The sequence below is a fragment of the Caenorhabditis briggsae genome, assembly GCF_000004555.2.
Source record: "Caenorhabditis briggsae complete genome, chrX, whole genome shotgun sequence".
Classification (NCBI taxonomy): domain Eukaryota; kingdom Metazoa; phylum Nematoda; class Chromadorea; order Rhabditida; family Rhabditidae; genus Caenorhabditis; species Caenorhabditis briggsae.
Window position 1 is genome coordinate 19644264 of NC_013491.2, and position 20518 is coordinate 19664781.

The 20518-nt window shown below is 39.6% G+C and overlaps 4 protein-coding genes across 4 annotated transcripts; 2 read left to right on the forward strand and 2 right to left on the reverse strand.

The window, feature by feature from the left end:
- Positions 1-252: 252 nt before the first annotated feature.
- Positions 253-4220, forward strand: CBG07361 (the record flags this gene model as incomplete). Its single annotated transcript, XM_002645655.2, has 7 exons — positions 253-427; positions 512-685; positions 1872-2413; positions 2460-2598; positions 2647-2933; positions 3620-3974; positions 4027-4220. 7 exons carry the CDS (start codon positions 253-255, stop codon positions 4218-4220), a joined length of 1866 nt encoding a protein of 621 aa, XP_002645701.2.
- Positions 4221-4833: 613 nt separating this feature from the next.
- Positions 4834-7026, forward strand: CBG07360 (the record flags this gene model as incomplete). Its single annotated transcript, XM_045240616.1, has 4 exons — positions 4834-4918; positions 5489-5665; positions 5715-5902; positions 6622-7026. 4 exons carry the CDS (start codon positions 4834-4836, stop codon positions 7024-7026), a joined length of 855 nt encoding a protein of 284 aa, XP_045093550.1.
- Positions 7027-7281: 255 nt separating this feature from the next.
- Positions 7282-10331, reverse strand: CBG07359 (the record flags this gene model as incomplete). The annotated part of the gene is made up of 10 exons (XM_002645653.1): positions 7282-7338; positions 7387-7541; positions 7598-7932; positions 8281-8549; positions 8598-8642; positions 8691-8783; positions 8832-8996; positions 9045-9498; positions 9932-10129; positions 10174-10331. The coding sequence occupies 10 exons, from the start codon at positions 10329-10331 to the stop codon at positions 7282-7284; spliced, it is 1929 nt and encodes a 642-aa protein (XP_002645699.1).
- A 1331-nt stretch (positions 10332-11662) lies between these two features.
- Positions 11663-19975, reverse strand: Cbr-hlb-1 (the record flags this gene model as incomplete). Its single annotated transcript, XM_002645652.1, has 14 exons — positions 11663-11701; positions 11916-12104; positions 12279-12416; positions 12466-13172; positions 14049-14112; positions 14161-14287; positions 14804-15117; positions 15166-15417; positions 15811-15951; positions 17319-17418; positions 17482-17583; positions 17720-17811; positions 18638-18923; positions 19788-19975. The coding sequence occupies 14 exons, from the start codon at positions 19973-19975 to the stop codon at positions 11663-11665; spliced, it is 2739 nt and encodes a 912-aa protein (XP_002645698.1).
- Between the last annotated feature and the right edge of the window lie 543 nt (positions 19976-20518).

The window sequence follows — 20518 nt, forward strand, 5'->3', positions numbered from 1 at the left end:
GAATAAGGTAGTTTTTCGACAGTTTTACAATCCCAGTTTCTCGTTTTTGAATTAGATTAGGAACAATAGACATATGCATATCTCTAAAAGCCGGTATTCATTTTTCCATTTTTCAACACCGAGATTCCACGTCCTTTGTCACCTATCTCTTCTCTCTCATTTTTCCACATATCAAATATATTCAACCGTTATCTTTTCACATCCATCATTTGCCCTAGCATATCATCATCATCAGTTTTTCTCCCATTCGATATGAAACACAAAAATCTTTATTTTTTCAGCTTTGGTACCAACAAACCGTCGGACGAAATGACGGACGGCGAGCACGACGGTGAACACAACACAGAGGAGAAGAAACTGGGACCTCAGGATCCAGAAACAGTGGAGAAGGAGTTGGAAGAAGTGGGATTCGTTGCTCCGCCAGATGGTTAGATCGTTTTTTCACTTCAGCTATTCTGACGTCTTCATCAGAAGAAAAACTCAAGAAACCCCCTTAAATTTGAAATTCCAGGTGGATATGGATGGGCAATCGTTGCTTCTTCCTTCCTGATCAACATGGTCGTTGATGGTGTCATCTTCACAGTCGGAAAGATCCTTCAACCAGCATGGGTTCATGGGTTCAACATCTCTGAAGCCTCTGCTGCTATGACAATGTCCATTCTTTCCGGATTCTACTTTTTCGTTGGTAAGTCTGTTGAAATTTCGAGGAAATATCCTCAAATTGTCATATAGCCTGGATCTGTAAAAGATTTTAGTTGGATCTGTTGCCCAAAGACGATCCAATGCTCCTTGAAACCTGTGGTTTTCAGATTTTTTTTATAAAAAAGCTCGACGCATTGCAAACATGTTTCCAAAAACGCTTCAAACAGCGTGTTCCTTGTTTTATAGCCTCCAAATCCGCCAGATATGATCTGAAAATTGCCTGAAACCACGTTTCAGCTGTCCAACATTAGTTAAACCTTCTTAAAACTCCAATCCCTAAACACTCCTACATTTTTGTGCCTCAATATCCATCAGAGTCACAAACCTAAATTTTTAGCAAAAATATCTACCCTGAAAGCCTTCTTCATAAGCTTATAATCCACTTTTAGGCCCAGGAAAAATGTCGAAAAAAAATAAATTGTGCAACTCGACGTGATGGTGTAAGCACACTTTGCTGCACACACACTAGATTTTACGCGCATGCGATTATTCAGTAGATCATTCATTATTCAAAATCAGCGGAAGGTTGGAGAATCCCCGAAAATGTTTGAAAAATTCGACTCGTATCGTCGGGTAGCTATGGATCTGAATGAATAATTTTAGTCTTATCTTGCCAAATAGCAAATCATAAGCCAATGTTCCATGAAACTTGTGGTTTTGATTTCTAGAGACTTTAGAGGGTGGAAGGCTTGAAGATGCTCGAAAACTCGAAAATCTTTCTTGTACGCTTTGAATTGCCAGATACTTATGTTTCTAACCTCCAAAACCGCCAAGAATACGATCTGAAAATGGCCTGAAACTCATTTTTGCGACTAAAAATTTGGTTTAACCTCTATAACACATCACTTCTCCAACACTCCTACATTTTTGTGCTACTAAATTTATCAGAATGGAAATTCTGAATTTCTAGCAGACAAAGTCATTCTAAAAATCCCCTTCGTAAGCTTAAAATCCACTTTTAGGCCCGGAAAAAATCTTTTAAAAGTAGAAATAGTGCAACCCGACGTGATGGTGTACGCACACTTTGCTGCTCACACACTAGATTTGACGCGCATGAGAATTTTTGTTTTGCGTTGGGGAATTTCCTTTCTTTTTTATGAATATTACTTTCCTTAAAAACATTACTCTATTCTCATGATTCAATACACTAAAATTGTTTCTAATTTCAGGACCAGTCGCATCAGCTCTCTGCAATGTGTTCGGGTGCCGTCAAGTCGCTCTCGCCGGATCGGTTATCGCTGCTGTTGGATTTCTTCTGTCCATCCCAGCACCAAATATCTATATGCTCTACCTCACTTTTGGTCTCATCGCTGGAGCTGGATTTGGAATGATGTACCTGCCAGCCATTGTCATCATCTCCCAGTATTTTGCTAAGAAACGTTCATTGGCCACTGGAATCGCTGTGTGTGGATCTGGAATTGGTACAACAGTGTTCGCGATGCTCAACGATGTGGTCTGGGAGTTTGTGAAAAAAGATTGGCAACAATTCCTGGTCTACACCGCTACCGTTACTATCTCTGGATTTGCCGCTGCTCTTCTCCTCCGCCCACTGAAAGCCAGTCAAGACCAAATTGAAAAGGTTGCTGAGATTGTTGAGAACTATGAACAGCACAAAGACAAGGTTCCTGAGTCTCCATCTCTCAGCAAGCACAATACACCATTCCTGAGCTCATTGGAGCTTCACACCGCTGGAAAGCACGGAAATGGAGTGGTAAGTCGAAGAAATTGTCAAGTTTGTCAATGGCTCGGCCTTTCAGCATCGCAACGGATCCGTCAAGAGCATCATCGAAGCTGTCGCCAAGGATGTCGAAGAGCTCAATCGCCCATTGGCTCGTATGGATGTTTTTTACACTGGATCGACTACGAACATTGCCGCGAGAAGCCGCACTGGAACCAGTGAGTTGTCGTTTTTAGCATAGAAAAATGAGATTTGGCGCTTTTCAGTGAATCGCGAAGAAGCTGCCGAGCATTTGAAGAATCTTCGCGAGAACTTGAAAGAAGGAACTCCACAGCAATACCTTTCCAAATTGGAGCTCAATGTTGCCGATGATGGAACCATCCAGCACGTTCAAGAGAAAAGTGTCATGAGAGATATTGGGCAAGCATTGAAGAATCTTTTGGACAGACAACTCCTCGGATCACCATCGTTCTTGCTTCTTGCTTTCTCGGGAACTCTGACTCTTTGCTGTTTCTACGTCCCATTCATCTATCTTGGAAACCATTTGGACAAGGTGAGTCAGAATGATACAGATCAGGTAGAAAAAGTACCGTGAACACTCTAATAGAACGCCACCCAAACCGTAAACTTTGAGCTCATACTTCTGATTTTCTGTGAGAGATATCAAAAAGTGGTCAACTGATCAATGTTTGTGATATCAAGTTAAAATATTCTTCAGTAGACAACTTTTTGATATTTTCTATAGAAACCGAGATAAACTGTCTCAAATTTGAAATCAAAATTTTGAGTGGCGGTCTATTAGAGTAGAGTGTTCACGGTTTACAAAAATAAAATTTTCAGTTGATTATCGACTATTTTCACTATTTTACGGAGTCTGGAGCTCTACTTTTCAGTTTTCAATCACATTGAAATTTTTGGAGGGTGAAAAACAGGCCAAGATTGAAAACTTTGAATTCCCAGAGTTTTTAAAAATTCCTAGATTTCTGAGAGACACTCTCTTTGGCCCGTTTTTGAATTGCAAACAGGAAAATAAATATCTTTTAGAAATGGGTAAGATCTGAAAAACTCGGAATTTTCAAAATGTTCCATAAATGCGAGGTTTTCTATCTAGGTCATCGGAAAAATGATAGTCGAGGTCCAGACTCTTGAAAATAATCAAAATCAATTGAAAAATACCTTTTTGTACATTTTATTAACCGGTATTTTAAATGTAACAATTCTCACCCGTATCAATTTCAGATCGAAGGTCTTACTGTCGCCGAGAAATCCTTCACCGTCTCCCTCATCGGAGTGTTAAACATCATTGCTCGTATCGGTTGCGGATACATTGCTGACCGTCCAGAAGTCTCTGCATTGGTTGTGAACAACATCGCTCTCATTTTGGCTGGACTCGCCACCATGACTGTTCCATTCTACACTGCCTATTGGCATTTCTTGGCTTTCTGTTTCCCATTCTCAGTTGGAGTCGCATGCTTCGCCGCTCTTCGTTCTGTGATTGTCCTCGAGTTGATCGGATTGGAAAAGATGAGCAACGCCTTCGGAATCCTCCTCACTTTCATGGGCGTTGGTGCTGTTATCGGATCGCCAATGGCTGGTAATCTTTAAAATTCTTTTAAATCTCAAGATAAACGTGAATAAATTTACAGCAGCCATGAAGGATTACACCGGAAACTTCGATACATCCTTCTACGTCATGGGAGCATTGATGGCTATCAGTGGAGCTATGTGCATTCCACTTGGAGCTCTCCGCAAATGGGAGCTGAACCGTGTTACTACATCAGATGCTAAGGCAGAGGTTGAACTTCAGAAGCTCACCGAGGAGGAGGCCAAGGCCATTTGAAGTTTGGATTAAATATATTTCTCAGCTTTTAATTTTCACTTCTGCATTTTCTCATGTTTTAAAGCATTTTATGACAAACGCAATTGTTTTTTGTACCCCTGTTTTTTTTTTAAATTTTCCCGTTTTCAGTTGTTCCCAGTTAGATCATGTTAGGAGCTCTTTTTTCATATAAATCCACCTCCCCAATCCCCACTCACAGATATCCTCTTCTCGACGTACGTGTTCAACAGCACCTTACATATGTATTTTTCTTCTTCTCAACAGCACACCCAAATATCGTTGTTCCCATCGTTGTTCTCCTTCCCCCTCTCATTTTTTTTCTCGATTTTCTGTCTCGCGTCTCCATCATTTACATGCTGTCTGCTGCGAATCACCACTAATAATGAACCAATAAATGGTCCCTCCTCTCTCTTATGACCTTCCATATGCGCTCGTATCGATCGACCTAAGCCAAAAACACCACTGCAGCAGGGTCTTGTGCGTATTCGCGCGCACGCATTTTCGAATACGTAAGAGGTCCACCTCCTCTCGTCTCATTCCTTCATTTGTGCTCCCTGTCAATCAACCAGTCATTTCTTTTCGACTCGCCTCGATCGAACACCATATACATAGAATGAGCTGCTTGAATTTTGGCCAGCATTCATTCTCGTCTTTTACATCATCCAAGCAGCGCAAGACAAAGAAGGCTGACGCACCTGGTATGTTTTGGAATTCGTTTCGCCCTTTTTCATCGTTTCTCCCCTTTGTTTTGTTCTTGTGCCTCACTAACCTCCATATTGCATGTGATTTGCTGTTTTTTTTGGAATATTAACAGGCCGGTTACAGAACCATACTTCATGGACGGCAATCCGACATCGTTGAGTACATTCGAATTGGGATGCGACAGTGACAGGTGGGTAGAAACGGTTTAATCCACTAATAGACCTCCCGACGCGCAGAAGACAGCTGTTGGCAGTAGATTATGGATGTTAGATAACCATCTAGAGACTTTTTTCTAACCGTTTCTTCTGAAACCTAATCTAGAAGCACTTTCTGGCTTTTTTACCCAAAAATTAATACTCTCAAATAATATGAATCTATAACAACTCCCAGAATGTTGGGCGATTTGCTGTAAAATTGCGCTGCCTTTTCTCCACCGTGGCTTTCTTCTCAAAACTTTGCCACACTCTCATGCACCTAAAAATTCTCCAGATAGTCGCCCAACTCGGTCCCATTTTTCCCCTTTAAAAACACTTTAATTTCAATATTTTTCTGTGTACACAACGAAGACTGGAATGATGAGAATGTCTACTACGCCGATGATCTAAGCATCTTGGCAGGATCCAATCAGAATTCTTCATTAAACTTCCCAACATCAGCACCATCATCAATTGCGAGAAACAAAATTCTGGCGTGTAGCACTCCAAAGGACCAAGTTAAAACAGAACAGGTTTCGCTGACTACTGGTGAGCATTCTCTAATGGAGCGGATCTAACTCAACTGTTCGATTTCCAGAACAATCCGCCATGAAGCCAACGGCTCTTGCTGATCAACCGAAATCGACTGCTTACACGGCTACTCCGTACACTGGACAGTGCGAAAATCGTCGAATGATGTATCGGACGAATCGGATGAGGAATATGGTAGCGCCATCGCCTGGACGCGAGAACATCAAAAATTGTTATTACACCAAAGAGAACAGGGTGAGTGTTTCATTGAAAATCTTAAAAAGGCAGAAGTGAAAACGCATGATCCACTGTTGCGCCTGTCAAAAAACTTCCGAGCAGTTCGAAAATAGAATGAAAATTCCAGCTACTCAGCCGTCGACTTGTAACTTAAAGTCGGAATTTGAGGTAGACGAAATGATAACATCGGAACTTGCCGTAGTTAGTGCGAACCCCACTGAATAGTAATTTCTGCTTGAAAGCTTTTTCTATAAATTTAAAAGTTTCGTGATTGTTGTCCGACTGTAGTGCTTGCGTTTTTTTTTTGATAAATCACAAATTTCGTGTTTTTTGAGTCATGTGTCCTCCTCTAATTATTCCTGGAAACTAGAACATATTACTCTAACTGTGACCATGTGATTTCATTGGGTTTCAAAATTAAAAACCGAAAATTAAACATAATCGCTCCCGAACTGAATTGCGAAATTGAATCAACCTGATCCGGCTGGAAAGAATTGGTAGAGGTTTTTTGATGAAAAATATATGCATTAAAACTGAAACTAGAAATTTCCTCTTGGTTACAAAACTATCGATAAAAGGGCGGTCTACAGACATGGTCCGCGACGTGAATAGATTACATCAATCAGCCGAAAATTTTTAGTTTCCGTGTAAACCTCGAAAGCTATTAAGTATAGTTAAAATTCAAGAAAATATTGATATCTTACATGATTCTCCAACTAAACACAACCTAATTTCAGCCAATTCTCGAAGAGCTACATCGCAAGGAGAACGAAGAGAGACGTGCTAGACAACAACGCGCCGAGTCGCGTGATCGTATTCTTACCACTGTCAGTGAGCACTGTTTCGAATTCGTCTGCTCTCTTCTAATCACCATCTGGCAAATCCACTACCTGTTCAACGTGATTCCATACGACGAAGCCCACGTTTCCCTGTTTAACATTTCCTTCCTGTCTCTCTACACTATTCTCTTCATGATTCCATATCCAACTTGGTGGGCTATCATGGGATGTAGTTTCTTTGTCTACTTTTTGTTCACTTGGCTCATTGGCATCAATATGGTCTTTAGCTCGTTTGCATTTGCCGCCGTTTTTGCCAAGGCTGCTACCACTGTCATTCAAGTGCTTTTTCTCATTTTCTGCTGATATTTCCCTTCTATGTCGTGCTTATAGACATGTCGAATTGCCACCCATTTCTGTCTCTCTGTGCTTTACTGCCTCTTGTATCACATCTTTTGTTGCTTTATTTTCTCCACTAGTTTTTTTATAATATTGAAAGTTTCTATTGATAGTTTTATTATTATAGTCAACAAAACCAACAATAAAACAATTTAATTGGTTGTCTCGCTTATTAATTTGTACATTTATTAGGGGAAGTTATTGATTTTTCTGAGTCTTTTCTTAACAGTCTCCAAAATTGACGACGTTCAGAGAGTTCATTTCTCGTTTGGAAATTCTCTGAAAACAGAATGGTTCTGATAGTTTCACAGAAGAATTACAACTTACAGTCTTCAGGTACTTCTGGAGCTGCTTATTCGGGTTGTCGAAGAATTCTTGTGGATCTCTGACCAGAAGAGCAACATCCTTGCAGTTTCCTTGACTGTTGGTAACAAGAAGATGCTCGTAGGCCGAAGAGGTTCCGCCGGATTTCAAAACACAGACTGTAAGATAGAAAGAGTTCATGGAAAATTTTTGAAATCAAAAAAAATTGACTTACATGGAAAACTGAAGTTATCCCCTTGGAAGTCTGCCATTTGAACTCTGACCGACTCATGATCCATGGTCAGTGCGCTTCCGCGAAGTCGGAAAAGTTTTGGAGCTCCTTGAGTTCTGAATTGCCAGATTAGTCTAGCATCTTGAGCAGCGACAGATTGTTTTCCAGCGGAGACATCGAATCGAGAGCAAGATAGGGTTTCAGATTTGTCCAAAAGTTCGTTGGCCTTGTGTTGAACCATCTCAACAACATTTGGTGAGGCAAGAGCCATGAGCCATTTTCCATTCATTTTGTCTAGAGAGATTTTCTCACAATTGCATTTTGATACGAATTCATCACTGAAAGTTTGAATCTATTTGACATTCTATCAAAAAAATATATATATGTAAGTATTTTTCAGCAGATTTTTAGTCATTTTAACCATTTTCAAGAGTCAGAAGCAAGACTATCAAGGTCCCGTTCCCTTTGATAATTTTGGATGACGTAAAACAGACCTAGAACGGAAAAAACCAGAAATGGGTGTCTTTCAGCAATCGAAAATGGAATGAATCTTCAAAAAATTCTGTGAATGCAAGGTTTTCAATCTAGGTCTGTTTTACACCCATCGAAAATTTTAAAGAGCTCCAGACTCAAAGAGCTCAAGACAAAACATCCACTGAAAAATACATTGACCGTATTCCACTCACTCTTCTCTATCAACTGAAGTGCTTGGTGGAATCACTGGAGTGGCTTCAGTGACGACAGGTGTTGGCGAATAGCGAATATGATTTCTGAGAGAGCTGCTGATTTTAGTTGGTGGTGGTACTGGCATCATTTGTTGCTCAACAATGTCCTCGCGCTCCTCAGCAAGCTTGCGTTCGTGGGAAGCCACTTGGAACGCTGGTGGCTCGGCTGTAGTCTCCAAAACTTCTGGTGGAGACTGAGCAATCGAGGCTGGTGGAGCTGGTGGGGAACCCTTAAAAATTTTTTAATGCAGATTTATGAACTTTTTGATAGTTATTACCAAGTTTTCGAGTTGCAATTCGGCTGAGAGTGGCACTGGAGCTCTCTGAAATTATCACAATTCAAAATTATTTTATACAGTTTTCCCTCTCACTGGTTGACTTGGTCCGAACGAACTGTGCCAGCTGCTCAACTGCTCTCTAAGTTGCTGCTCCATTTTTTGTTTTGCTTCTTCTAGCTCTTTTTCCTGAAACAATACCATTTGAAAAAAAATCCGTTAGATTTCCCAAAAAACCTTCTTTCTCAACTCCTCTTCCATTTTCTTCTGTACTTCAATTCTTTTGCGTTGCTCGGTGAGCTCAGTCTGAAGAACTTCCAACTGTTTACGTCTGGATAGAAGTTCTTTAGTTTGAAGGGTTTGCTCGTAGGTTTGTAGGATGTTCTGGAGGCGTTTCACATCCTGAAGCTCAATCAAAATTAGAGCAACTAGTTATAAATTAAAAATTACATCAACGTTGAGCCCATACGCTCCCTTGGTGCGAAGGTTGGTGACGACCTCATCAATGGCTGGGTCCAGCGATTGAACGAATCCCGGCGGTCCAATATCCATTGGCCCCATTGAGTTCATTGGCGCTGGTGGGTTCTCAAATCTTTGTGGGGCTCTTCTGAGCAAAGAATTTACTTCTGCGACTCTTCTTGGATCAATTAAATTCATATCCAAAGAATTCGAAATGTCTGGGTTGGATCGTGGAGCCTCAACCACTGGTTCGCGATTTTTCAGTCTTTGGAGTACAACGTCGGCAATTTTTTCAGGGCTCAATTGAACGGTTGTCGTTGGTGGAGCAATTGTGGTGAATCCGAGGTTTTCAAGGTTGTGTTTTCTAGCGTATCTGTCCCAATCCTTCACTTCGACACCATCAACATACATTTTCTGCGATTTGGTGGTCGGTGGCTGGGTGGTACTGTAATTTATTCGAATGTAATAGGATTGCTTTGCTGCTTTAGTCTATTTAGGTCTCTCACACATTACAGATATACGAACACTTCTTTTCTGTTGATTTTTTTTCATTGAATTTCTTAAAAATGCTGTAATTTCAAAGTTTCAATCTAGGTCTGTTTCACACCTTAGGAAATTTTCAAAGAAATCAGATTCCCGAAAACGGTCAAAATGGCAGAAAATTAACTGAAAAACTTTTTTGTGTATGTTCTGGACCGACACTGTATATCTAACTAATTGAGCTATGAGAAATCGAATCTAAGAGGTTCAGGAAGTTTGTGCTAGTCAGATGAGATAGTACAAAATATTTGGAACACTGATTTAAAGTTTGACCTTACACTAAACAAAAACTTCTGAATCCTAAAAAAATATTGTCCCCCAAAAAGTTCGTAACTCACAAAGCATCTAAAAAGTTGAAAGCAGCAGCGGCAGCTCCGTTTGTCTCATTGCCTCCTCCCAGCTTGATATTCTTCTCTAGCACCGTCTTATTAATTCCCAAGTCGTGAAGTGGGACGCCCATATTTTCAGCAACTCCAAGCGGATTTACAACCAACTGACTCAACAAACCATCCCCCAGCATGTTTGAAACCATTTTCCTAAAGAACGAGATATAGAATAATTTAAAAATACAAGCTTTTACTTCAACTCATCTGGCTTTCCCTCCATTTGTCCTTTGATCACATTGGGAATTTGTGGAAGTGACTGTACTAATCGTTGCATAAGCGCTGGCTTATCAGTACTTTCATCTTCAGCATAAGCACCTATTACCAGTAATAAAAGCAATGAAAGCCGCTTCATTGGTTCTGGAATGAATTGTGAAAAATCGAATGAGGAATGGAAGTCAAAAGAGAAAGCGAAAATTGAAAATGAAGAAGTGAAGGTGAATTTGTTTCAAACAGAGGGCGTGGATAATGAAGAAGAAACGCGCGCTTCCTCAAATTAGGTCGGTATCATGATTATTGTCGCGGAATAGAGGAAGACAAACGAGAAGCTGCGTAGTACGGTTTTTCCGCACGCGGACTAGGTCAATTTTCCGTTTCATTATCATTTATCTCTCGTTTCGATCACCTAACGGGAACAGAAAAAGCTGAAGTGATGACGTTGAAACTTTTTTATGGGAAGAGAGTCTGGTGATCTTCAAAGACGTATGAATTAATTGATTGTATGGATTAGACGGGCAGGTAATCATTATTAAAATCTGCAATTTATGATTGAACGATTTTCAAAATTATTTTTGATTTTTTAATGTGATAACAGGAATTTGGAGTTCGGAATTTCAAAAATACCCTATTATTGTAATTGAAACATTTCGGACTAAAAAGGACACACTTAAAATTTCCTTGCGAGTAACGAAATTCGAATATTTTGAGAACTGGAAAATTGCGAAATTTCGGAAATGTGCAAGTTGGATATTCTGAAGTTTCGAAACTTTGAAAATCGTGATATTCCGGAATTCCGAAATCTTAAAAATTGGAATATTCCAAGATTCTTAAAATTCAAAAATCTCAATATTCCCAAAGTCCAAAATTTTGAAATTTCAAATAAAGTTTTCGAAAATTAAAAAAAAGACTTGTTCAGGCAATTTGTTTTATTTCAAATTAAAAAAAGAATGAATTGATGAGAATTGAAGAGCACAAGGGAGAAACTTTTTTGAATGACAGCAATAAAAACGGAAAAATGAATAAAATGAAAAATGGAACGAGCAATGTTCAATTGGAATCACAAAGAAGCTTCCTAGAATAATTCATCTCAGAGGGTGAATTCGGAAACTCGGGAAAAAATAGGGTGAAGAGGAGTTGTAGTGAGATTTGATCTACAATTCGCCTCTTAAAAAATTAGGAGGTGAGTGTTAAATGGCAATAGATAAAAATAATTGGAATTCAGATAGGAAAGAACGATGAAATAAGAGAGTTTTGGGGGGAAGACAAATTTTTGTTTTGGAAATGCAAAGGACTCGCAATCGGCGAAGATAGTTTCAGGTACTAAATACAGACAGCATGGGACATTTTTAGACGGGAGAAGGAAATTTGGATACAAATTTGGATTTTTATGGTGTTGTTGGTTTTTGTCATGATGCAACGGGGTTCAGGACACGAAGATTGGTTCCTAGATGAGATTTTTTGGAGGATTTACACGTTTGACGATTCCAGCGAGCTGGTGTCTCCAGTCTAAAAGTTCCAAATTAATATTTGCTCTCTGACTCTGAATATCGATACTTACCGTAATGGGATACTTGTGAGTTAACACTTGAGGGCACAACAGCTCCTCTGGCTCCAGGCAAATCTCATTTTTGGCCTTCTTGCGGGTCAGAGAAAACCCCTTTCGAACAACCTAAAGTTCAATATTGTCTATTTCCGGTTCATTTCTCCAGTGTTTCCTTACCTTCACTCTTCCCGTCGGAGAGATTTGCGGATAGTTGCCGGCAGCCAGGAAATCCCGCTTATCGGCAATGATCTTCTGGCCAAGAAGTTGGTTGAAGTGCGATGTCAAGTGACGTCGGAGAAGTGTTTTGTGCGGTGGCATCTGGAGAACCTCAGCAAGCGACTCGGCGGTGAATGATGGTTCGTAGATCTGGAGAATTTGTTTTTTACAGTTTTCGGAAGTTGGTTTGAGATTAACATCGAGCCAGGAGGCATACAGTATCATTTAATAAAACTATCGTATTTTTCCATTGTTTTGCATTTTTGTATATATCTTATAGATCGGTACTGTATGTAGAAGACATCTAATATATGTGTCACTCACCATCAGTGCTCCCGGTACTCCAGCACACAGCAAATTTGGAGTAAACTCTGCCAAGTCAATTTTCCTTAACCATTCGCATGTAGCGGCATGACTCCATCGAACGACAACATCTGGACATGGGTACTTCTCGACAATATTCTGAAATTTTCATTTTTTCTTAGCTGCCTCCCTTTTTCAGTTTTCCCACCTGATCAATCTTTTTCTCCATCGCATCAAAACGGAAATCAGTCTTTTTCAAAAACTGAATACTTCTTGCCAGTGTGGCATAGTGATGAGCGTTGACCAATTTCATCTCCACTGCATCACTAGCTGTTAAGGCTAGAAGCAACGGACCATCCACAACATTCTCGGCAAAGATTTCCTTATACTGAGGAAGCCCAATATCCTCTAACCATCTTAGAGTCTGATGAACGTCCCATTTATTGGCTGGTTCCATAATGTCGTCCTCGATTCGCCGCAACAAAATCGCCACACGTTTTCTATGAACTGGATTTTTAATGTTCAGAAGCCCCTCGTACTCGTGCATGCTCATGTTCAAAAAGTGACGGCCACTTCTGACATGCCGCGACACTTCATTCATGTATTGAGGATATCCGATTTCAGCAATCCAGTCGGAGAGCTGCTCTGACCTCCAATCAACGAACTGAGAAAGTGGCGGACGTTTTGGCACTGAGCCAAGATGAGTTGTGGATCCGAGACGTGCAGTAGAGGTGGATCTAGCTGCACTTCCACGGCGGAACGAGTTGCTCTGATCTTGAGATGTGGAACGAGTCAACTTGCTGAAGATGTTGCGGAGTGAAGATCGAGTGCGTTCTCGAGAGAAGTTCTTCAGGTTGGACTGAGATGTGGCATTGTTCAAACTACGACCACGTGCAATCTCATCATCGGATTCAACTGAAAATTGAATCATGAAAAAAGAAAAGGCTCGTTTTAGCTTTCAAAATAAGGAGTTGGTTAATTTCATGTGATTTTTGTTAGAGTTCAAAATAAGTATAACGAAATTTTTTTAAATTATATGTGCTTGTTACCAGTGTGTGGTTCCCCATTTTCATTTTCTCGGTTTTCTGTAACAACAAAATTCTGAATCTTATTGGTTATAAAAAGCCAAAGTTCGAAAAAGTCGTGGTTCTAAAACATCGTAGTTCTCAAAAGTCGCAGTTTTAAAAAATGAATTCAAAAAACTCTCAAAATTCAAGATTTACAAAAATTTACCAGTGACTAACCGGTAAAACTACCGGTGACATACCGGTAAACTTACCTAATTGGCAGCACACACTGTTTTTGTTATTTCCCGAAAAATCAACCAATCCTTATTTTGAACAAAAACAAAACAAAAAAATTTGTTACCAAGACAAATGAAGACCAGATGATACACTTTTTTCATGAACGCAACAATTAGGTTATTACATTTCGACAGATCTTGTTAGTGTGCCTGCTCGGGAAAGAAAGGAATTCACGGATCAATCAGACAAACGCAAATGGCTTGGTTTGAACTCAAAAGCGGAACTGTGCTTTTTATATGGCTCAAAATTATGGCTCATACGCAAAGTCTGTAAGAATGAAGAATGAATGTTAGAAAATGACACACAACCAAACGGAAAAAAAGAGATTTGTGCATTTCATTATTCCAGACATTCAATTCTCTAACCTAGATTTGGCGCACTGACTGCGCGCTTCCGCCGCAATTTTTCGTTGATCCATCGGTTCATTTGTGCTCGGTAATTACGTTTTGGGGTCGGGTGAGCGACACTGCTCATGGAACCGCCCAACTCACCAGTGGAATTTCCAGATGCAACAAGAGCTTCTTAGCTGGTAGTGTCAATGTAGAAGATGCCTGTAAATGAGAAGTGTTGTGGTTCTGATTTATAGAACTATGAGTTACCTTTCCAACACCTCTTGGGAGACTTGCAGTGGAGTAGTTGTGGGCAGCCTTCTCATTTTCATTCCTTCGAAGCTCATCTAGCTCAGCAGCCAACTGGCGGGCCGCTGGAGACGATGGAGAACGATATCTATAAATCAATGAAAGTTTTAACTACAGGGTCACTGAGACAAAAGGGTGTTTTTCAGTTGATTTTTGCCATTTTTGAGGAATCTGAGGCTTGGCTCTCACGTGCCGGATCATTTTGAAAATCTTGGGCAATGTAAAACAGACATGTATTAAAAACTTTAAAAAGAGATTTTTAACCATTCAAGATTCACAGCTTTTTGCCGATTACCGAGGGACAGCTGGTTTTGCCAGATTTTGTACTGAGAACGTAAAAATAAAAACGTCTTTCAGAAAACGGCAATTATCTGAAAAACTAGGGATTTTCGAAAAATTCTGTAAATGCAAAATTTTCAATCTGGGTTGATTTGGCGGCCTCGAAAATTTTCAAAGTGCTTGAAAACTATAGAGCCGAGCTTCAGATTCATGATTATGGTCCACATGACCGAAAAGAAACCGAAAAGGGCGCTTTTTCTATCTTATCGCCAGGATTCCGGATCTAACCGAATTCCGGATTGACCGGACCCAAATGAAATCTTACTGTGCAGCATTGATATTGTTGACCCGTTGATTGCCACCCATTGGATGCAAATGACGTGGCGTTCCAGCGCCAGCCGATGCCCAGTTGTGCTGTGGAGACACTGCAGACAAAGAGGAGTTGTAAGAAGACGATGACTGAACCGTGCTTCGTGGACCCTTTCCATTGCTATTCGTTGAGCTCAAACTGACGGGGAACGATGTTGAATGAGACATAGAGTCGGATGTCTCGTCCATCACAAGCCGGCGGATTTGAGCGTTTATGTCAAAATTGTCCGTATAGTTGCGTTGAGCAGCGTAGAAGTCTTCTTGTTGGGACTGAAAAAAAGTATTCGGCCACTGAAAATCTCCATTTCATAATCTTACCCGAGATCTCATTTGCTCATCAAGTGCATTTCTGAGAGTGTTGATTTGAAGTGACTTATGCTCATTATCAGCCATCAACCGTTGAACAGCGGTCCGAAGTTGAGCCATCTCCTCGTCATGCTTCTCAACTCGTTGCTCACTTCTATGCTCACGTAGTGGTGACATGTATCCTCCATGACCATTGGTGTGGTGTTGAAGCTGTTGTTGTACAACCATACCGTGCATAGATTGGTTTACATGATCCATTTCGTTCTGGAAATGATAAACTTAATGGAAAAGGGCTGAGACATGAGGAACACGTCATACTGTAGTTTTAACACTGTAATTTTGAATTTAAAGATCAGGGGATTAATTCAAAAAGCAAATTTAAAAAAATTAGTATGTTAATGAGTGTTGTAGTGGGAATTGGGAATAGCCAATGTGCTCATCCAACAAAAAACGGGACCATTGAGATTATACTATAAAAGTGCAGGAAGGACAAATTTGTGAGAAGGCATTATCCTTTTCCCGCTCTTCCATTCTAATTTTTTTGTCCTTCCATTCCTCCCAATTTTCCAAGAATATCATCCAGAGTGCACACCACCAAAAAAGACACACACGCCATTTTGGGCGTTATTTGGGATTTAGTTCAAGACTGAGACGGACCTGTGAGAGACGCAGCTTCTTCTCGGTTTCGTTTTTCTCACGCTCCAAAGTGGCGTAACGGAGTTTGAGTGAGGACACCTCCGCCAAAAGATCCATCTTTTTTGACTCGAGCTCTTGGCACTCATCGATACGATGGTACTTCTGAATGTTTGATTGTGGTGAGAAAAAAATAGACAGAGAGTGGTGGGTGGGAACGAATGCAAGTGACGGGAAATTGTTTTTATAATTGTTTCAGTATGTTAGAACCGAGAAATTGTGTAGAACAAAATAAAGGAAAATTACGTGGAAAAGGATTATTATTTAAATGAAACATGAACGAGATTGGCTGGAAATTACCATAAACACTCTGATGGAATGTCACCGAAGCGTGAACTTTGAACTTTTACATCTCATTTTTTGTAAAAGGTATCAAAACGTGGTCAACTGACAAATTATTTATCAGAATATCATAACCATTTTGTCAGTTGACTACTTTTCGATATTTTCTACCGGAAATGAGATGCATGTGGTCAAAGATGACCGTTTTGGGGACATTCTATTGTTTGCGGATAGTGGTAAACAATTATTATTTGATTGTAACCTGGAATTGAATAGACTGGAACACATCCGGATGCACAGAATTTCTGTGTTCAAAAAACTTCCGAACATTTTCAGGCATTTTGCGGAATATTCAAAACTTTACTACAGCAAATATCTACAGTAACCCCTAACATGAGTCTTGCATAAATTTTCAAAACTTGTCTGTAATGCATTGATATCGTATTTGCTCTAATAGTAACCCGCCCTATATGTCTACTTTGAGCTTAAAGGGGGGCTCCGACCAAAAATTTTTATTGCATTAAAATGTGTTAAAAGTTATCTATTTTCCTAATATTATTGCGCGAAAATTCAAAAGAAATCCGAAATCCCCAAAAAACGCCGTTGAAAATAAAAAAAATTCAAAAAAGGTGCCGCCGGGGGACAAGGATTTGAATTCCCACGCTTTGAGAAACCTAGGCCACGGCGCCTGACAGCATTTTTTCCAGTGGCCGACAATGTTTTTTAACGTTTTTCACCTGTCGGAGATAAAAGCGAAAAAAATCCGGAAAAATTCTCTCGTGTGGCCTAGGTTTCTCACTGAAAATCCTCGTCCCTCGACGGCACTTTTTTGAATTTTTTTCCTTTTCAACGGCGTTTTTTGGGGATTTCGGGTTTTTTTTCGACTTTTTTCGCAATAATATTCTGAAAATAGATAAATTTTAACACATTTTGAAGCAATAAAAAAATTGACCGGAGCCCCCCTTTAATTATCATGGTTTCTATGAGAGATATAGAAAATCTGTCAACTGGTAAAATATTGATGAAATTATGATAAATATCTTTTTAACTGAAACTTCTTAGAAATCTTCTGGAAGAACCGAGATAATCGAGCTGAAAGTGGTCGCATAGAGCGACCTTCTATCAGAGTAAACACGGTATGTGTCTACAGAATATCAAAAGCGTTGTTTAAACTCAAAACGTTCACTCACATCTTGAAGAAGTTCTTCAGTTGATGTCAAATTGTTACGCTTCAATGCCAAAACCGTCTCCAAATCTTTGATTTTCTCCTTTTGTGCACCGACTTGTTCACTTAAAACTGAGACCTGAAAATTAATATCTCAAAAATTACTTTTACCGGTTACTGTAACCCACTTGTAGCTGCAAACTGTCTCTCGCCATTGCCAGCCTGTGTAACTTGTCCTGCAACTCTGGGTACTCGGGACAAGAGACGGTCGACATCGAAGGCGATGGGCTCTGAAATACAATTGTTTTTTGAAGGTTGAGACTTCTGACAAATTCACTTATCACACTTTCAGTTACATGCATTTCTTTTTTTCTAAAATTCCAATTGACAACACAACACAACACATTATTCAAAATAAGATAAAACCTTCGACTTGGCCCGTCTTTGTGCCATTTTTGATGCATATTATTATATCCTCCGCATTTTGGATGGTCACTAATGCAATTGAAGTACACACACTGCAGAGAGAAAAGAGATTTGTTTTTGTTTTTCGAGAAATTATGAGAAATAGAAACTCGGCAAAAATAGGAGAGAGTGAAAATGTGAAAAATGTTATATGATGAATAATCATAGATCCTAAAAATAGTAATTTTGAATCCGAGAAGAGCCTTTTCGAAGCCAGCCGTCATGCTTGTTTGTTCAAACTGAATAATTCTGGTGTGGCCGTTACAGAGAGCTCCCACAGACAAACTGATTGCTTTCAATTGTTTGCATTGCTTTTGAGGAACACAAAATGGATATGTGAAGGGCAATGAAATGAAAATATCGTTGGATGGAAGACAATGGCTTTGGGGGCACTGACACCGACATTTTTTCTCCCTTCCGATAATTATGTCTTTACTTTTTTCTTCTTTTTTTTTGCTCATTTTATATGTGTTCTGCTTCTTTATATCGTTCTCCAAAGTATGTAGTAGTGTTCTCTCTGGCCGTCAGAAAATTTGATAGAGAGAGAGAGAGAGAGGCTCCAAGAATTAGCTGGATCAAAAACGTTTTGAACATGTGCCAGGTTTCGAATGGAATGTGGATGAACGGAAAAGAGGGAAACACACGAGAAGGTTAGATAGGGATCAGTGGGGTTAGATGAGAAAGATGAAATTGCAAAAACACACGACCTATAGGTGTTGTGAGAAATGGAATGGGAAAATAAGATAAATGAGGGTTGCGAACTTTTCTGAGGTCAAGTTAGATATAGCTCTGGTTAGAAATGCACTCGTTTATCCAAAAAAAGAGGAAGTAAAGTTCACTCATCAACTTGGGCAATCCATACACTCTTCCTATACCTACCAAACTTATCCAACTTGCCCCGCGAGCATCCCGAGGTTGTAGTTGGTTCAACGGTGTCATTGACAAAAGAGGCATTTGCGGAACAGCGGTCATTAGACTGGCCGTGTACTTTGAATCACTTAGACTCCGATGAATTTTGTGTTGGGGTTTACTACTCAACCCTCCACCACTACCACGCATCCGATATGGCGGCGGTGGTGGCAGATAGGAGCAACTGGAACCGGCGGATGGGGCGGAGCCGAATCCCGAATCCGAATAGTGCGTCACATAGGGTATTGCTTGACGTCTGAAGACGCAGAGCTCGTTTAATGAAAGTTCAAGGTAATTTGTGAAGAAAATAAGGGGTGGAATTTAGATGGGAGGCACTTTGGAACACTCTAAATGATAATTGAGATGGTCTGGATAAAAAAAATTGAATGTTAATTTTTCAAATTTTGAGTTTTCCAACAAATCAAACTTCAAAAAAAACATACACAGTTCCGAACAGTAAGATCTTTAAAAAATGTAATTTTCACTGAATATGCGGCCATTTCGACCATTTTCAGGAGTCTGGAGCTTGGCTATCAAGTGTTGGATCACGTTGAATACTACAAAGGGTCTACACTGATCTAGATTAAAAACTTTCCATTCACTCAATTTTTTTTAAATTTCCTGTTTTTTCAGCTGTTTTTGAATTTTTGAAAGACATCCGTTTTTGTACTGAAAACACGAAAAACAGGTGTCTTTCAGAAATTGGCAAGTTGAAAAACTAGAAATATTCAAAACATTCTGTGAATTCAGAGTTTCCAATCGAGATCTATTTTACACTCTTCAAAGTTTTACCAAGCTCCAGGGCATTGAAACTGGTGAAATTGCTGAAAATTATTATAAACATACGCGTTTGTATATCTTATTGTCCGGAACTCTTTTTAAGAAGCTTTCATTTTATGAAATGCTTATCAAATCCTTTTCCCTGACATCGTTTTCCATTTTGACCCTATACTCGTTTTTGTGCAACACATGGGAATGGGAGAGAGGGGTAGATTACTTGAGAAAATTGGAAACATGTCGGAAGAAAAGAGTGGCCACATGGAAATGGACAAAGAAAAACGGGGCATCATCCCTATTTTGTGGCGGACACACTTCTCACGACAAAACACTTTCCACTCACCGTTTGATTGAGCCATTATCCTTGAATATATTGCCGCTACCCGAACTGCGCAACGAGTCGCGTTCTCGGTCAACCGACGCGGCGAACGCATCAATTTGCGAGTTTTGAGACGAGCTGACCGTCAGAGCTTCTTCAGATGGCATACCACCGGCGCTGAACGCATCAATGATGCTGTGTCGAGAGTACATACCGTACTACGGTGATATGGGGCGGCAACTACTCAAAAAAATAAGAAGAAGGAAAAATGAAGCCAATATTGGTTAGATTTGGCTGTTTCGTCATACTTCCAAATGTTCAGGAATAAGTTTGGAACATAAAACAATTTTTTGCATTTTTTTTTGTACAGATAATTCAAATAAACGTAAATTGGAGAAGTTTGCAGAAACAGTTTGAATTCCGTAATGATACTTTTTCAAATTTAGTCGATCGGTTTTTTCTGAAAATAAAAAATTTCAAAAAACTCAATAATTACCTAGTTCCTCGAAAAAAGAAGCCCACCAGAACTGTCAACTTTGAGCTCAACTACCTCGCTTGGTGTGAAAAATATCAAAAAGTTGGCAACAGATAAATTATTTATCATAACTTGTTCAAAATTTTATCAGTTGACAAATTTTTAATATCTTTTAAAAGAATCAAGATAAATGAGCTTGAAAAAGAGGAGATAGGTACGTTCGAAAAATTTGATTTTTTGAGAAAAACTAGCTGGAAATTTGAACTGTTTCTGCAATTTT